This window comes from Podarcis raffonei, chromosome 14, assembly GCF_027172205.1.
Source record: "Podarcis raffonei isolate rPodRaf1 chromosome 14, rPodRaf1.pri, whole genome shotgun sequence".
Lineage (NCBI taxonomy): Eukaryota > Metazoa > Chordata > Lepidosauria > Squamata > Lacertidae > Podarcis > Podarcis raffonei.
Window position 1 is genome coordinate 26478636 of NC_070615.1, and position 16670 is coordinate 26495305.

At 47.0% G+C, this 16670-nt stretch overlaps 1 protein-coding gene across 1 annotated transcript in view; it reads left to right on the forward strand.

Annotated features, from left to right (window-relative positions):
- Nucleotides 1-2943: 2943 nt before the first annotated feature.
- CORO2B (coronin 2B) overlaps nucleotides 2944-16670 on the forward strand; it is a 74731-nt gene continuing 61004 nt past the window's right edge. Inside the window, exon 1 of the mRNA XM_053365780.1 lies at nucleotides 2944-3261. Within this exon, the coding sequence (XP_053221755.1) occupies nucleotides 3247-3261 (15 nt within the window). The 5' untranslated portion in view covers nucleotides 2944-3246. The remainder of the gene's footprint in view (nucleotides 3262-16670) is intronic.

Genomic DNA, 16670 nt, shown 5'->3' on the forward strand with positions numbered 1-16670 from the left:
CCCTTTCTGAAGATCACAAACCCATCATGGCTTTCACAAAAAGAGTTGTCATCGTCTGATATTTCTTTCTTCCCCCACTGAAAAAGAAAGACAAGAAAGTAGTTTTCTTGGCCTTCCTTCCCTATCAGATCCAGGCAGATGTTATGAAATGCCTCAGCTCAGCAAGGATACACTTGGATCGTCTCCTTAGGGAAAAAATACCCCTTTGTTTGCTGGCAAGCTGAGGAGGGATTGAACGGACAGACAGAAAGGATTTAATTTTATTATTTTCTGTCCTCAGGCACTTCAGAATTTAGCATTGACAGTAATAATAATAAAACCATTGTTCGTTTTTATCAGAGGTATTTGTAAATAGATGGGCAATTGCCAGCAATCGCCATACCAGACAATGTTCATTTAGCAAGAAAAGAAAAAGAAGCCTAGGAACTGCTCACTTTACAATCGCTCATAGTTGACCTGGTGTGGCCTTGAATGTACTGGCTGGATCCTAACAGAAAGGGCATCAAGATAGCTGATACCATGAGCCAGTGTGATGGTAGCAGTTAGGGTAGGGTAGTCCAACACATCAAGTCGCATGTGGCCCTCAAGGCCTTTTTGGGCAGCCCTCAACAACGATGGTGGCGCCATCTGACTTCTCCAGCAGCAGGGGCAGCTGAGCAAAGGTTACTCACCACTGCTTAGCAGGGTCCAGGATCCCCCAGCCCAGCTGATGGAACAGCAGCCCCAGCTTTGACCTCAAAGCTACCTTGCCAATGATCCGTCTTTGCAAACATCCTGCAAGGTGCCAGTAGAGTAATTGAGCTCCACCAGGTGCCGCCCGGAAGGGACGCACATCACATTCCCCGGCGGAACTGATGCTCTGATAACGTGCAACAAAGAACACAGCTTGTACTTTTCTAAAGTTGGCACAAGTGAATCCTCCAAGTTTTTCTCAGGCTTGCTATCTTGCAAACTCAAGAGGCCCTCTCCTCTCTCAGTCCGTGACTTTGGAGCCTGGACTTTGGAGCCTTACAGAGATGTCAAGTTGAACAGTCTCTCTACTCAATGGGTTCGACAGCCACAGTTATCCCTGGACCAGAAAAGTTTGGCCATATTGTTCATGCATTGGCTACTTCAAGGCTGGATTACTGCAATGTGCTCTATGTGGGGCTTCCCTTGCATTTGATCTGGAAAATGCAGAATGCTGCAACGTGATTGCTGATAGGAGTGGGATCTTGTCAGCCTACCTGTGCTCAGAGATCTGCACTGGTTGGCAGTTTGCTACTGGGCCAAGTTCAAGGTGTTATAATTAGTGTATAAAGCCCCTAAGTACTTGGGACCAGTTTACCTACAAGATCTCCTTACCCCAAATATGCCCCCTCAACCGCTTCTATTGATGGAACTGGCCCTGTTGCAGGTGCCATGTAATACCCTTCCTGTTTTTGTAATAACTCAATCATTCTCAAGCTTTGGAACTCCTTGCCACTTGATGTCAGGCAAGCGTCTTTACTGGACATTTCTCAGCACCTGCTAAAAACATTTCTGTTTAGCGAGCCAACCGAGATACTTAGAAATTTGGTGCGACTTTTAATCTTCCTTTCTTTCTTTTTGTCTATTGTTATTTTAACTTTTTGGAAGGCTTAAATCATTGATGTTGATTCTTCTTCTCTAAAATTATATTATTGGTTTATCCTTTTTGGAAACCGCTTTGAGGTTTTGTGTTGTTTTACAATAAGCAGTGCATAAATTTTATGAAAAAAATAAAATAATATAAAACAAATGCTCAGAAACAAAAGCTTCAGGAAGCGACTCTCTGGAGTGAGCAGAACTCCTCGGGGCCCTTCTACCATTTGCAAGCCATTCAGGTCTGAACCTAAAAAGAGAGAAGCTGGATTAGACTAAGGATTTAATGCCCTTTTCTGAGATCCTGGTTGTGATACAGTGCCTGGGAGAGATGCACCAGCAGAGGGCAAAAAGCCACACAACCCCACTGTTTGTTCCAGCATTGACTTTTCAGAGGTGTACAATACCTGTCCATGGAGGTTCCATTGATCTGCAGCTTGGCTCCCTCCAGATGTTTCAAAGCAGAACGCCCATCAGACCCAGCCAGAGACGGCATATAGCAGCCTCCAGATGTTTTGTGCTGCATGCTGTCTGGGGCTCATAGGAGCTGAAGTTGAAAACAGCTGGAAGGCAATGCATTGAGGGAGGCTGCTATAGATAATCCCTTCTCCATGACTGTGTCCATTTCTAATCAGACTACAAGAACATGCATGTGTAGTCAAGGCTGGGAGGCTTGCCAGCTTTTAAAGTGTTGGACGAGGACCTAGGAAGCTAGGGTTCAAATTCCCGCTCACTGGGTGACTTCAAGGCCAGTCACTGCCTCTCAGCCTAGCCTACCTCGCAAGGTTGTTGTGGGCATTAAATGAGAAGGGGTGAGCTATGTGACCACCTTGAGGTCCTTGGAGAAAAAGGTGGGATATAAAGGTGACATATAAATGCAAACAAACACACACACACACACACACACACACACGCTCCAGGACTGAGGGAGCATATGTGCCCAACCCTCAGCTTTGGCACTGAAACTTGAGGGTGTCTTGTTCCTTCCTCCCTCCCTCTCCGAAACTGCATCGGTTTGTTCTTCCATCCAACTGCATCCACCAAGGCCAGTCTGGGCCTTTGTGGCAACCCTTTGAAGAGCATCCTCGAATCCCTCTGCCCAGATATTTGGTCCATCAAGAGTTAAGAGGAGGGTGTCGCAGGGGAGGCTGAATGTCGACCCCCGCCCTCCTGGGCTGCTGCTGCTTCTGCTCTCCCCCTGGAGTTTCATTTTGCTGGTTTCTCTCTCTCTCTCTCTCCGCCCCCCCCCCCAGGCTTGGCTCTTTCCCCCTTTTCTTTCTTCCTGCCTCTCTTCCTGCAGAGGAGGCTCCGTCCCTTCTTAGTACACAGTCGGACAGAATCACACACACACACCCCGGAATAAACTAAGGGCAGCTTAACCAGATTGTGCCAAAGGGGAGGGGAGGGGGAGGGGGTGGTCCTTTGCTCTTCCTGTACCCACTGACGCTGATTCCTCTGCAGGGGAAAATCCAGAGGCGGTTTCTCCGAGCCACCCCGCCCGCCCGCCCGCGTGCGCTCTCTCTCTCTCTCTCTCTCTCTCTCTCTCTCTCTCTCTCTGGAGGGGGGGAATAGCAGCGCCCTCCCGCTTCCCCGCTTGCCTGCTGGAGAGCTGCCTCACTCCTCATAGACAAGACAACTTTCTGCATGACTGTCTCTAAGGTAAGGACCTGCCTTCCCTTGCCTCGGCTGTCATCCAGAGGTGGTGGTCAGCTCAGCGCCCGTTGCTGGGGTCCTCCCGGCGGCTGCCTGCCCGGGATGGGGGTCCCTAGCAGAGGCGCCTTCCCGGCTGCAGACTGGCCTCCAGGTCCAGTCCTTTTCGCAGAGCTGGCATTGGTGCCTCGTGATTTTCTGCAGCTCCCTTTTTTGCGAGGGTTTTTTTTTTTTTAATTGCAAAATCAGGAAGGGTCTTGGGCCAGTTTTTCAAGGAAAGGCCCCCGAGTGTGAGCAAGCGAGGTGGTGTCGGTTGGGCTTCCTTGCATCAGCGGAGCTTTGCGAGCGCCTTTGCACAGGGGGAGATTGTGCAGTAGATATACTGCATTTTTAACCCTTTCGGAAGCAGCCAGCGTGCCCGCTCCACAGTGGCGGCAGCTGTTGCCCGGTGTGGTACGTGCGTTTTTGCCGTGTGCAAGACTTCCTTGCTGCTCTCTCCGTTTGGCTTCCCGTGGTTGCTGTGACACGTCCCGCTTTGGCTTCGCATTAGCCCAGCAAGGGAAGGGAAAGCTCCCAGCTCTCCAAGTTCTGCTTCTGACGGAGATCCAGCGCGTTTTTCCCATTCCTGGGAGGGCGTTTTTGTAATATAAAAAACCTTCTGGGTAGGGTGCTTGGGGAGCCCTACAGGTGGCTGTTGGGGAAGGAAGTCTAATGGGGGGGGGCAAGGGAGTTTGCCCTGGGATGGAGCAGCCTCTCACAGTTTAAACTAGCCTTGCCCAATCCTCCTGCTTCATTGGCACAAGTGTAAAACCTGCTCAGCTTTACATGCCAGTCAAACGATTAACTGCAGATACTTGGAGGTGAGTTCAAAATCCAGCCTTCCTGAGTTATAACCAGGGAGTCCCCCTAACCTCAGTTGATCAAAACTGCAAAATGGGATCATTCAGGGTTCTTGTGGTCGGCGCAAGGATTGTAGATCAGCACATTGAGTTCCAAAATGTCTTAAGCAGTAGTTTCAAGGATGATTCTGAGTCACTTTTAAATGTGTTTCGTGTTGCTGTACGCTATCTTGAAGTTTTGTGAGAGATCAGTATAGAAATACTTCTATAAATAAAGACGAATAGTGCATCCCTCAAAATCTGAGGGTTCTTGGAGTCAGTTCCCTTAACCTGGAAGAGTTTGCCCACACATGTGGAATGAGAAAGCAGGGAAGGGAATTTGAAGGGAGATGACCCAGAGGTCCCTGCTTTCTGGAGAGACTTTGCAAGGCTATACCATACAAAGGAGCCAGCTTTACTGTTTCAGTCTTTCTTTGAGAGCGTGTGGCCTCTCCTCCCTGTTTATCAGGCTGAAAATTCCCTTTTCCTCTTAAGTGAAAAGTTTTGCTTGGTGCTTCGGTCTGACTGTTTACTGGGGTCTGTGGCTTCTGTTCCAACGTGATATGAGAGAGGCCAGGTTAGCTGGGGAATTAGACAAAGCTCTCTCAAATTTGACAGCCTTTACAGTGTCAGCAACCCTCCGGCCTCGTGCTAACTTTAGGAACACCTACTGAATTTAGTAGTTTTGTAGTCTTGTCTTCCGTTTTGCAGAGCTCTGCCCTTGCAAGTTGAGGGCCCTGCAAAGCAGAACCCAGCAAGGGACTAAAAAGCAGCTGTTGGAAGTTAAAATCAGCTACTAGCCTGCCACGTGCTCTGGAAAAGTGTTTTGCACATGCACAGAGGCCTCTGTAGCTCAGGAAGAGGGAACCTATCCCTTTTCATTCCTTTGCATTTCTACCCACACAGCATCACTGATTCTCAAGGTGTGACACACTGCTGGATGTTCTCAGCTGGGCAATACTTTTTGTTGCCGCGAGACACAGTGCAAGTGGGCAGGTATTGTAGAACAGGGGAAGCATTCATCTGTGATCCCATCATGTCCAGGTTCCTTCAGCATCTTTTCTGTGTATGAGAGACAAGGTGAACCTGGAGGTTGGGGGTGCCTGAGTCATACATTCTGCCCACGCCCTGCTTCTTTTAATCTAAGTATGGAAGCTGCGACACACCCTGCAGGCCAGCCTCAGTCTGGTGCCCTCCAGATATTTGGAACTACAACTCCCAACAGCCCCAGCCATCATGGGTCCTGTGGCTGATGGGAGCTGTAGTCCAAAACATCTGGAGGGCACCAGCTATGGGGAGGTGGTGCCATGCTTGCCATTGCAGACATTTTATGCTGCTGCTGCACTATCCATTCAATGAGGTTTCTGCAGGTGAACTTCCTGGGCAGCTGTGCTCAGCGTTTCACGGTCCTGTAATGAAGCAATCTTAGACTTCTCTGCAAATGAAGGCCTTGTTTCCTTTCCAGCGAAGCTTGCATTTACAATACAGTAGGCCTGCAGCTTACACAGGGGTTACATTTTGGAGATCATACCTGAAGCCAAAATTGCATATAGTCAAAACCTACTGGGTTCAATGGCGGGTGGGATTGCCAAAGTCATTTTCATTTTCATTTTCATTTTGCTACCCTCATAAAGTTAAATGCATGCAAATTGCGGGCATAGTGTACCAATATGAACCCCCTCAGGAAAAATTTAACAGTTTGGCTTCTAAGTATTTACTTTTTTCATTTATTTTTTTTAAAGAGTTTACCCTGCCCATGTTCTTTTCTTTCTTTCTTTCTTTCTTTCTTTCTTTCTTTCTTTCTTTCTTTCTTTCTTTTTTCTTTCTTAAAGTGCTTTGCAAGCATTAACTACTTCCTCTCTGGTCAGATCATCTGTGGGCATATTTTCTTGTTCTTTGGGCCCAAAGGTGATCCTTGCATTTTCCACAGTCTCATTACTCCTCACATCTAATCTAAACATTAAAATGTAAGAACTGAAGCTTTTTCTGAAGTGTGATGAAAGCACTCGCTTTAATCCACACATCTTTATCTTCTACGCTTTGGTATCTGTTAAATTCCTTAAGCTGAGCAAATTATTATCTTTCACTTCCTTAGGTTAATTTTGACAGTTACCGCTGGTCTGGTCATATGCATGTTTACTTGGGAGCAAGTCCCACTGCTACATAGGATGTATGGCATTCTTAAGGGGCTAAAAAGGACTGTACCTCTGCAGTCAAATGAGTGTGTAGTTTAGTATCAGGCACACAAGGTGACTCCACCTTGGAATCTTTATCTTCACTTTAAAAAGCCACCAAGTTTCTAACCCTTATGATTGAGGACAAAACTTGAAAATGGGTGAGCAGTATCCGGAGAAGTCAAAGAATCTAGAAAGAAAGCTAAGCAGGTATTTTGGTGGGTTCTGGAGTGGGGAAGTCTTTTAACACTTTATAAAGCTCGTTCCTCATCCCTAGCAGAGAACACCTGAGAGGTGACCACACCGAGTTAAAACTGTTAAGATGTCACCTATGATTAATCCTACCTTGACCTGGTACTGATAGCACACAGATGCTAAAAATAGTAGGGCAACCTAGAATCTCTCAACAGAGAGGGTACTATTGATGAAGCTCATTAGAAGAAATCTCCCAAGTTAAAAATGGAAAAAGCCTTGTGAGATTTTCACCTAAACTGGCAGTGTGTGTGTGTGTTTGATGATGAGCGGGGTTTACAAGAAGAGCAAAACAGCCAGATTATTAGTAAAAACAATTAAAACATTCAAAAAAATTTAAACCAGCAATAAACTAAAAACACATCCGTGTTCTAAATATCTGGGTAAAGGTAAAGGGACCCCTGACCATTAGGTCCAGTCGTGGCCGACTCTGGGGGTGCGGCGCTCATCTCGCTTTATTGGCCGAGGAAGCTGGCGTACAGCTTCTGGGTCATGTGGCCAGCATGACTAAGCCGCTTCTGGCGAACCAGAGCAGCGCACGGAAACTCCGTTTACCTTTCCGCTGGAGCAGTACCTATTTATCTACTTGCACTGGCGTGCTTTCAAACTGCTAGGTTGGCAGGAGCAGGGACCGAGCAACGGGAGCTCCCCCCGTCGCAGGGATTCAAACCGCCAACCTTCTGATCGGCAAGCCCTAGGCTCCATGGTTTAACCCACAGCGTCACCCACATCCCAAATATCTGGCTTCCAACATATATTAAAACATTAAACATTATACAATATACAGGACTGCCTTCATGTGTCTTTTAAAGGTTGTATAGTTACTTATCTCCTTGGCTTGTGGGTCGCATAACTCCATACCCTCCAACATTTCTCTGGTGAAAATAGGGACATCCCAAGAAGACGTGGGACATTCCAAGATCAAATCAGAAACTAGGGTGGCTTCTGTAAATCTAGGACTGTCCCTTGAACACTTGGAGGGTCAGGGAGCTTGGGGGTTCACAAAATGCCTGTCCTAGACTTTGCCTTTTCAGTGCTGGGGTTTATCCACTGGTACAGATGAAACCGGCTTCCGATTGGTCACTGCGAGAACAGGATGATGAACTAGCTGGGACTCCTTTGGCCTGATCCTGCATTCAGGCTCTTCTAATAGTCTTGTTTTGGGGAAAGGGAGCACCAATTGCTCTTCCCCAGTCAGCAAAATGAGCCAGCTCACGAGCTGCAGGGAGACCCACCCAGGGATGACGTCCTACGAAGCAGAGTAGGAATGGGGATTTATCAGAAATAGGAAGAAGGTTATCAGCAGTGCTCTACCTGGTTTGATACTGGGGGGGGGGCAGGGGTAAGCATCCCATGTGGGTAGGAAATGCATCCAGAGAAGCTGGATGTGTTACCTAAAATGTGCCCCACTAGTGGCATTAATCCATCAATGTTTAACTACTCATTGATCCATTAAAACTGCACCGTCAAAAGACCTAAATGGCATCCCAGTCTTTGGAATGCCAGCTCTCCCCTTTCCTCTTCTTATTATGTAAGATGGGCATGTATGGAGAAAGGCGTTTTGCCAGTGCGTAGTTAAACTGTGGAACTCACTGCCAAAGGAGGCAGTGATGGCCACCAACTTGGATGGCTTTAAAAGAGAATTAGACAAATTCATGGAGGAGAGAGCTACTAGCCATGCTGGCTGTGCTCTCGCTTCTGAATACCAGTTGCTGGAAACCACAGGAGGGGAGGGTGATCTTGTGCTCGAATCCTGCTTGTGGGTCTCCCAGAGGAGGCATCTGGTTGGCCACCGTGAGAAGAGGATTCCTGACTAGATGGGCCACTGGCCTGATCCAGTAGGCTCTTCTTGTAGTGGGGAACCATGGTTTGCTCACTGACCCAAAGTTGTCAATGGGAAGGACCATGGTTCATTGGCAGAGCATCTGCTTGCATGCAAAAGACCCTTCCAGGTAAGGCTGGGAGAAACCCCTGTCTGAAACCCCAGAGAGCTCCTGCCAGTCAGTGTAGACAATACAGAGCTAGATAGACCAATGATCTATCGCAGCCTAAGGGAGATCCCTATATATTGCAATGAGCAGAACCGAGGAATGGGAAGCAATGGGGTTACTTTTCATTCTTTTACAGGGGGGAAACCCAAATACACAAGAATTAGGCAGAAATGTATGGAGCGCCTGGGCAAATTAAGATAGCTGGCAGAGGTATGTGTGGATGAATCAGTTTCTCTGAGTTTCTTGTTTTTCCATTTCACACCATTTCTATATTAATTAACAAACTTTTAAATACAGTGTTTTTATATGCATTTCTCCACCCTACGCATTTTTGCAAGCAATGTACTTTCCTCCCCACCATGAATACTTGCATTTTTTGTGCAAACTTTCTTCTAAAGACAGTTCCCCTGATCCGCCACTCCCTAACACTTTCAGAAGTCTGTAGGAGAAGTGAGGTCCAGCCGTTTGTTTATTTGCATAAGGGGTGCACCATATATTGAATCTCTCTTTCAGAAGGAAGGAGAGGGAGTTAGTCCTTCAGGACCTGCAAAGCAGCCTGCACAACAGCTCTGAAACTCACGTGGTGCTGCACCCATCCCAGAGCCCACCACTCTGCTTACTTCCCTGATTCCTCCTGGCAGCTTGCTTGCACTTCTGGCTTTGTGACTGGGTGTAGTGAGATACCTTATAAATAGAAAAGTCAGTTAAAGTAAAGGTAAAGGGACCCCTGACCATTAGGTCCAGTCGTGGCCGACTCCGGGGTTGTGGCGGTCATCTCGCTTTATTGGCCAAGGGAGCCGGCGTACAGCTTCTGGGTCATGTGGCCAGCATGACTAAGCCGCTTCTGGCGAACCAGAGCAGCGCACGGAAACGCCGTTTATCTTCCCGCCGGAGCGGTACCTATTTATCTACTTGCACTTTGATGTGCTTTCAAACTGCTAGGTTGGCAGGAGCAGGGACCGAGCAACGGGAGCTCACCCCGTTGCGGGGATTCGAACCGCCAACCTTCTGATCGGCAAGTCCTAGGCTCTGTGGTTTAACCCACAGTGCCACCCACGTCCCAGAAAAGTCAGTTACCATACAGTAAATTTCAGCTGCTGCTTCTATAAAGCTCTACAACTGTGCCAGCTTTGGAAAGTTTGCATCCTAAGCTTTGGATGGGCAATTGAACTTCTCTGGCTGATATTTCTAACAACTAGCCCAGACTCCAGTTCCCATCACCCCCAGCATCATATGGTCCAAAACATCTGGAAGGCACCAGGAGGGTAGAATAGTCACTTCTCCAGAGTTTCCCTAGCTGTGTTCTCACATTTGCATCACATCTTCCATACCTGGCTTTTATATTCCATTGTCGTGGCTGCCAAGAGGAGTTTGAGAGGATTGGGTGCACATCACCTGTGCCTTGTAGACTGAAAAACCAGAGAAAGGCAGCTTGGGGTTATTAGGGTATCCCAGCAGACCTAATGTGGGCATGGCCAGATTTGCACACAGCACCCCTTCTGTACAAAATAGTACCCTCTTCTTCTTCTTACTTGCCCATCATATATCCGTACATATCTCAGTTGTCTGAGGGGATGGCTCTGAGCTTGGGGGACCTGGTACAGTTCTCCACTCGTTGCCCCTCTTTCATCAGTCCTGACTGACCCATTGTAACTTGTCAAATAATAGGCACAGTGTCTCCCTCCCATTCAGGCTGATCAGGCCTTTTCCTACACAGCCTTTGGGCATGGGGGTGGGGTGGACAAAGATCTCTGGGGAATCCTGCACCTTTCAAGTATGTTGAGAAGGATATACTCCAAGGACCTCTCCAGACTAGTGGGTGGGTTTTTTTGGGGGGTGCAATCTTCAGCATGTCATTGTTCTTCCTCCTTCCTTGGAGGTTTTTAAACAGAAGTTGGTCATCTGTCATAGATTCTTTAGCTGAGATTCCTGCATTGGAGGGGGCTGGACTAGATGGCCCTTGGGGTCTCTTCCAACTGCAATTCTATGATTGAATAAGAGGGCATCTGGGGTGGGTTTATACAGGATCATCCACACATCAATCCACTTTACTGATAGCTGTGTGAATCTTTCCCCATTTTTACCACGTTATTGTCATCTTGCACTGTAGTGTAACAAAAGTGGGACAACAGACAAACCGCAGAACATTTGTAGCATATAAATTTATAGATTGGAAATCTGGAACTATACTTGACGATCAGATAATGTTGATAGTCTTTACTTGGATTTCGTTATTTCAACTCATGACATGAGCAACTATTTATTCTACATGCCTATTTTATAGTTTTGCTTTTCATATGTTAATTTTCATCTGTTGTTATAATTGCTCTTTGTTTTATATACATTATAAAATGCAACAATAATGATAATAATTACTAGTCCTCCCTGCCCTCTCCCTCCCCCCGTTACAGGATTTTAGCAGGGAACTATGGGATGTGCACTGAACAGAAACAAAGCTGTGTGTCTGCCCTGAATCTTTTGCAGGCACAACTAGTATTGAAAGCAGGATTGTGTTCTCACATCCTCAATACTGTCATGAGCACAAATCATCATTGAACACACTATAAAAAGGATGCCAGGAGGAGAGGCCCTGATTCAGCGGGTGTTTATTCCTCCTTACACCTTCCTGAGTGGAATATTTCACGGAAAATGATGCTGTTTCTTTCTCTCCCTCAGTCTGTCCAGACTTTGTTATAAGCTGCTTTGTGTAGAAATGGTGGAGAGGGAGGGAAGACAACACCAATTGGGGATGAACAGGTCTTTCTAATCCTCAAGTGAAGAGAACAGAAGATGGATTCAGACTAGCAGGTGTCAGTTTCTAGCTCCTGCACATAACTAATGCAAGCTAAGGGTACATTCCATGCAGGAGACTGCATGAATTCATGTGTTGTCATGGGCATGCATGTACATCTCTCCCAGTGCGTCTTCCAAGCCTCTAAATTGCTGGTAGAGTTTCTGTGTATCTGTTGTTTTCTGCTCAGCTGCCCACGGAAAGGGAGAAAGGCTGGCCCAGTTAGATTCTCCAGGTGTTTGGGGAGGGTTCTCAAGGGACCGACCCCCATAAACGTAACTCTGTCCTGCTTATTTTCTCCTTCTTTAAAGTGGCTTGTAAATGGAACGTAGTGATGGGCCTTTGTTGAGCTGAAGTGTTTCATTTCTCAAGCAATTTTGAATGCACATGTTCTGCTGTGAAACTGACGATGAGTGGATGTGAAGTTCCACTAACATCAGCCTTCCTCTACCTACTGCCTTCCAGATGTGTTGGACTTCAACTCCCTTCAGCCCCAGCCAACATGCCTGGGAGTTGCAGTCTAACATAACTGGAAGGCGGCCGGTGGGGGGGGGGGCGGATTCCTGCCCTAAAAGTACAGTGCAAGTGTATTCATTAAATGAGGAATAATTTGTGGATGTACCATGAACAGCGATCCGGCCTCCAGCTCTCTGTTGCCAGCCCCAAACAAACGCTTTGCATGATCAGAGTTGCAGCAGCTGTAAGCTGATGTATGAGTGGCAGATGTGATAAGAGCCTATGAAGTTCCCGACTGGATCAGGCCATTGGGGGCTCATCTGGTCCAGCATCCTGTTTTCACAGTGATCAACCAGATGCCCCAATGGGAAGCCTTCAAGTGGGACCTGAACCCAAGAGCCCTCTCCTCTCTGTGGTTTCCAGCTAGTGGCATTCAGACGCATTGCTGCCTCCAACCAAGCAGGCAGAGCACAGTAGCCATTGATAACCTTTTCCTCCATAAATTGGTCCAATCTGCTTTTAAACCCATCACTGCCTCCTGTGGGAGAGGGCTCCGTATAATGGTGTACTACTGCGTGAAGATGTCCTTTCTTCTATATCTCCTGAATCTCCCAACGTTCATCTTCATTGGATACCCACGAGTTCCAGTGTCATGAAAGAAGGAGGAGAACTTTTCTCTAGCTACTTCCTCCATGCCATGCATAATTTCATATGTGTCTATCATGTCACCTCTTACTTACCTTCCTTCCCTCTAAACTAAAAAAAAGGCCCAAACTGCAACCTTTCCTCTTAGGGGAGATTCCATCTCCTTGATCTTTCGGTTGCCCTTTTCTGAACTTTTCCAAACTCAACAATATCCTATTTGAGGTGAGGCGACCAGAACTGTACACAGTATCCCAAATAGCAACCCAGTCAGATGGGTGGGTTATAAGAAATATTATTATTATTATTATTAATCATTTTTATTAAAATTTCTGTTTTACAATTTTGAATACTCATTTAAACATCCTTAAAATATCAATGACTTCTCTTCTTCTCCTTCCATGGTTCATTTTGCATATCATGAATCCCTGCATATTTTACATAAAGTAAACCATTCAGCATTCCATTATTACATCCATCAAAACTTATTTACACTGTGGAATTTATCTTAATGCTGCCAACATTTTCAAGTGTACACAATTTCCCTCCATATATTCAATAAACATTTTCCAGTCTTTTCTAAACGTATGTATGGGTGAGTAGTGGTAATAATGACAATGATAATGATAATAATGATAATAATAATAATAATAATAATAATAATAATAATAATGATGATGATGATGCCACTACATAGCATTGTATAATAGCATTCAGATACTGGCAGTTTTATTTTCAATTCCTTTTGTAAATATCCCCAGCATGGAATTTGACTTTTTCACTGGGTGGACATCTTCATCAAGCTATGGACTATGACCCCGAGGCCTTGTTCCTGACTTGGGGCTGGGAATCCCATTTCTCCCATTTTTATTTTGGTAATTGCCGCTTCTGACACACCTATTTTGAAGGAAGCTCTCCAGCAAGTCTGTTGGCCATCTCTATCCTGTTGCCCCGGCAGCGATTCTGCTTGCCAGACTGAGTCTTTCTGAGGGATCTTTGGAGCAGCAGATCGTTGGCGCAGTTTGTCAAACCACTTCTATTTAAAAAGAGAAAGGAAGGGAGAAGCTCCTCAAAGGAAAAGGCCATTTTTCTTCCTGCTCACACCGCCTGGTGCTCAGCTGCTAAACGTATCAAGGCAGCAGTTGTTCTGGGTTCAGCGTGGGGCTCACCAGCCCTAAGCTGGGCCTCTAGAAGATTCTTCTTATCCGTGGTCCACCGTTGACACTTGAGCTGAATAATGGCCGTCTCCTGTTGAGGCACACAATAAATACACAAACAGAAGCAAACTTGGATGTTAAATTTGGGAGAGGCAGTGCTTGGCTGAAATCGCAGAGCTGTTTGTATAGTGCAGTCATTCACAGGCTGGGTTCCGTTCAGCCGGAAAAGATGCCCTTTGTAATACTAGCCAATGTTTTAACTGTACGGAGCGAATATCGGTAGAGACCAGGATAAGGCGGGTCTGTACTCAGTCTCTTTGTCTGCAATACAGTTGCCAGCATCTGTGAAGCAGGGAGTTGGCCGACCATGCAAAATGCGAGCTTCTTCTGTTACCAGACCATTGGCTTATCTGTCCTGTATGGCCACACTCACAAGCATTTAAAGCGCTATGGTACCACTCCAAACAGCCATGGCTTTGTCCAATAATTGTGGGAGCTGTAGTTTGTTAAGGGTGCTGTTAGGACGCCCCTGTTTCCCCCAAAAAACTACAATTCCCAGAGTCAGAGGAGCCACCTCCTAAGGCCTGAGGTCCCTTCACCTCCCCCCAATAAAATATTTTAGGGGACTGGCTCCCCCTCAAAGTTGATGAGCATTGCCCTTCAAATAGGGTGTCTGTGTGCCGCATCTTGTGATCGATTATACAGGATGGGCCTTACCTGCCTCCCCCCCTATGTTATTTATGTTTGACACCCCTGCCCACAGTGGTTTAACAATCAATCCTTCTTTCCATGGAACTCTGGGAATTGTAGCTTTGGGGGGGAACTGGGGTGCCCTAAGAACTCTCAGCACCCTTAACAAACCACAGCACCCAGAATTCTTTGAGAGAAGCCATGATTGTTTCATAGGATATCATAGTGCTTTAAATGTAGGGTTTAAATGTGGCCTAAATGCAGTATGTCCTGGCTGGGGCTGATGGGAGTTGTAGTCAAAAACATCTGGAGGGCACCAGATTGAGGAAGGCTGAAATATCCAGATTTGCAGAGGGGTCTCTAGGGTCATTCCTACCAGCTGTTACCTGAAGGCTGAATCAGGGCTTTCTACTTGCAAAGTGCATAGTTAAACTGTGGAACTTAAACCCACAAGAAACAGTGATAGCCATTAACCTGGTAAAGGTAAAGGGACCCCTGACCATTAGGTCCAGTTGTGACCGACTCTGGGGTTGCGGCGCTCATCTCACTTTATTGGCCAAGGGAGCCGGCGTACAGCTTCTGGGTCATGTGGCCAGCATGACTAAGCCGCTTCTGGCGAACCAGAGCAGCGCACGGAAACACCGTTTACCTTCCCGCCGGAGCGGTACCTATTTATCTACTTGCACTTTGACGTGCTTTCGAACTGCTAGGTTGGCAGGAGCAGGGACCAAGCAACGGGAGCTCACCCCGTCGCAGGGATTCGAACCTCGACCTTATGATCAGTAAGTCCTAGGCTCTGTGGTTTAACCCACAGCTCCACCCGCGTCCCTCCAGCCATCAACCTAGATGGCTTTAAAAGAGGATTTGTGGAGAAGAGGGCTATCAATGGCTCCTAGCCACGCTTATGCTCTGCAACCACACTCAAAGGCATTAGTGCTTCTGAAAACCAGTTGCTGGAAATGACAGGAGTGGAGAGTGCTCTTGTGCTCAAATTCTGCTTGCAGGTTTCCCGAATCCCACAGGCCTCTGGCTGACTCCTGTGAGAACAGTGTGCTGGACTGGATGGGCCACTGGTCTGACCCAGCACACACTTCTAATGTTCTTAAAGCAAGTGCTCTGTCCTTAACTGTGGCTCCTTCTCAGTAGCAGGGGACCCAGTTTTTGTGTGTGTGCATCAGGCCACTCTCTGGACCTCCTGGTGCATCTCTTGCAAATGCACCATCAGCCTTGCTGCTGAAGGCAAAATTAAATCAATGAGTAGTTGATGTGCATTTGTGTGCGTGCGCATGAGGTGTGTTGCCATAGGAACTGGGTTGCAGAGCACCCTAATTAACTCTGTCATGAACCTCATGCAACAAGGTTAGGAGGGCAGTTGCTGCAGGGGGTGGGCAGGAGATACATGAGTCTGCAGCACAAATGGGGGGGGGTAGCCTTGCCCAGATAGGTCTTGTGGGAGGGGGAGATTCCTGGCCTTCTGCTGCTCACTGTTCCTGCTAGAAATAATGCTCTGTCTTTTGATGTCTTTATTTTCCCACATTTCTTCCAACACGGAACTCGAAGCAGCATATACATTTCCATATTTCCATGTTTGCATTTCAGTTTCCCCCTGTTTATTGCATTCCTGCCCCACTTTTTCCTCCAGTGAGTTCATTTGCAGTTCTCTCCCTCCCACCCTCATTCTATGCTCACAAGAACCCTGTGAGGTAGATTTGGGTGAGAAGGACCAGCTGGCTCAAAATATCATCACCCAGGGAGCTTCACGGCTCCCATTGGGATTTGAACCAGGGCCCCAGAGTCCAGCACTCAAACCACTATTTAAAAGGGGAGGGGGAATGGAAATAAAAATTGCAAGAAAGGAGATTCTGACTAAACAGTAGGAAGAACTTCCTGGCCGTAAGAACTGCTGGATTTCCAAAAGGCAGAGCTTTGTCCTGGATCTTCGGCAAGTCAATTGAAATTGTATATTTTTGGGGTTTCCTAAAAAACAACTCAATACCTTTCGGGGTGTCCTGGTTTTTACTTTTTTGAAATATGGCAACCCTAAGTGGAATGGACTCCCTCAGAAGGTGGTGGACTCTACTTCATTGGAGGGTTTTCAACAGAGGTTGGCCCCTCCCAATTCTACCATTCTGTGATGCAGGCTTGTTTGCTCATTTCCAATGGGCCCTACATGGACTGCATGTCTTCAGGGTGAAGCTGGAGAATGCTTGCCAGGATGTTTGTTTCGTAAGCCCCACAGCAGAGCTGGCTGCGTCTGCCCGTAGACTGGCAATGGAAGTGGCACCCACACCCTGAGCCCGTCTCATAGCCAGCTTGGCACAGGAAGTGGGGAATCTGTCCACTGGGTGCCAGCAGAGTGATGGAACCAGCCTCATCAAAATGGGCAT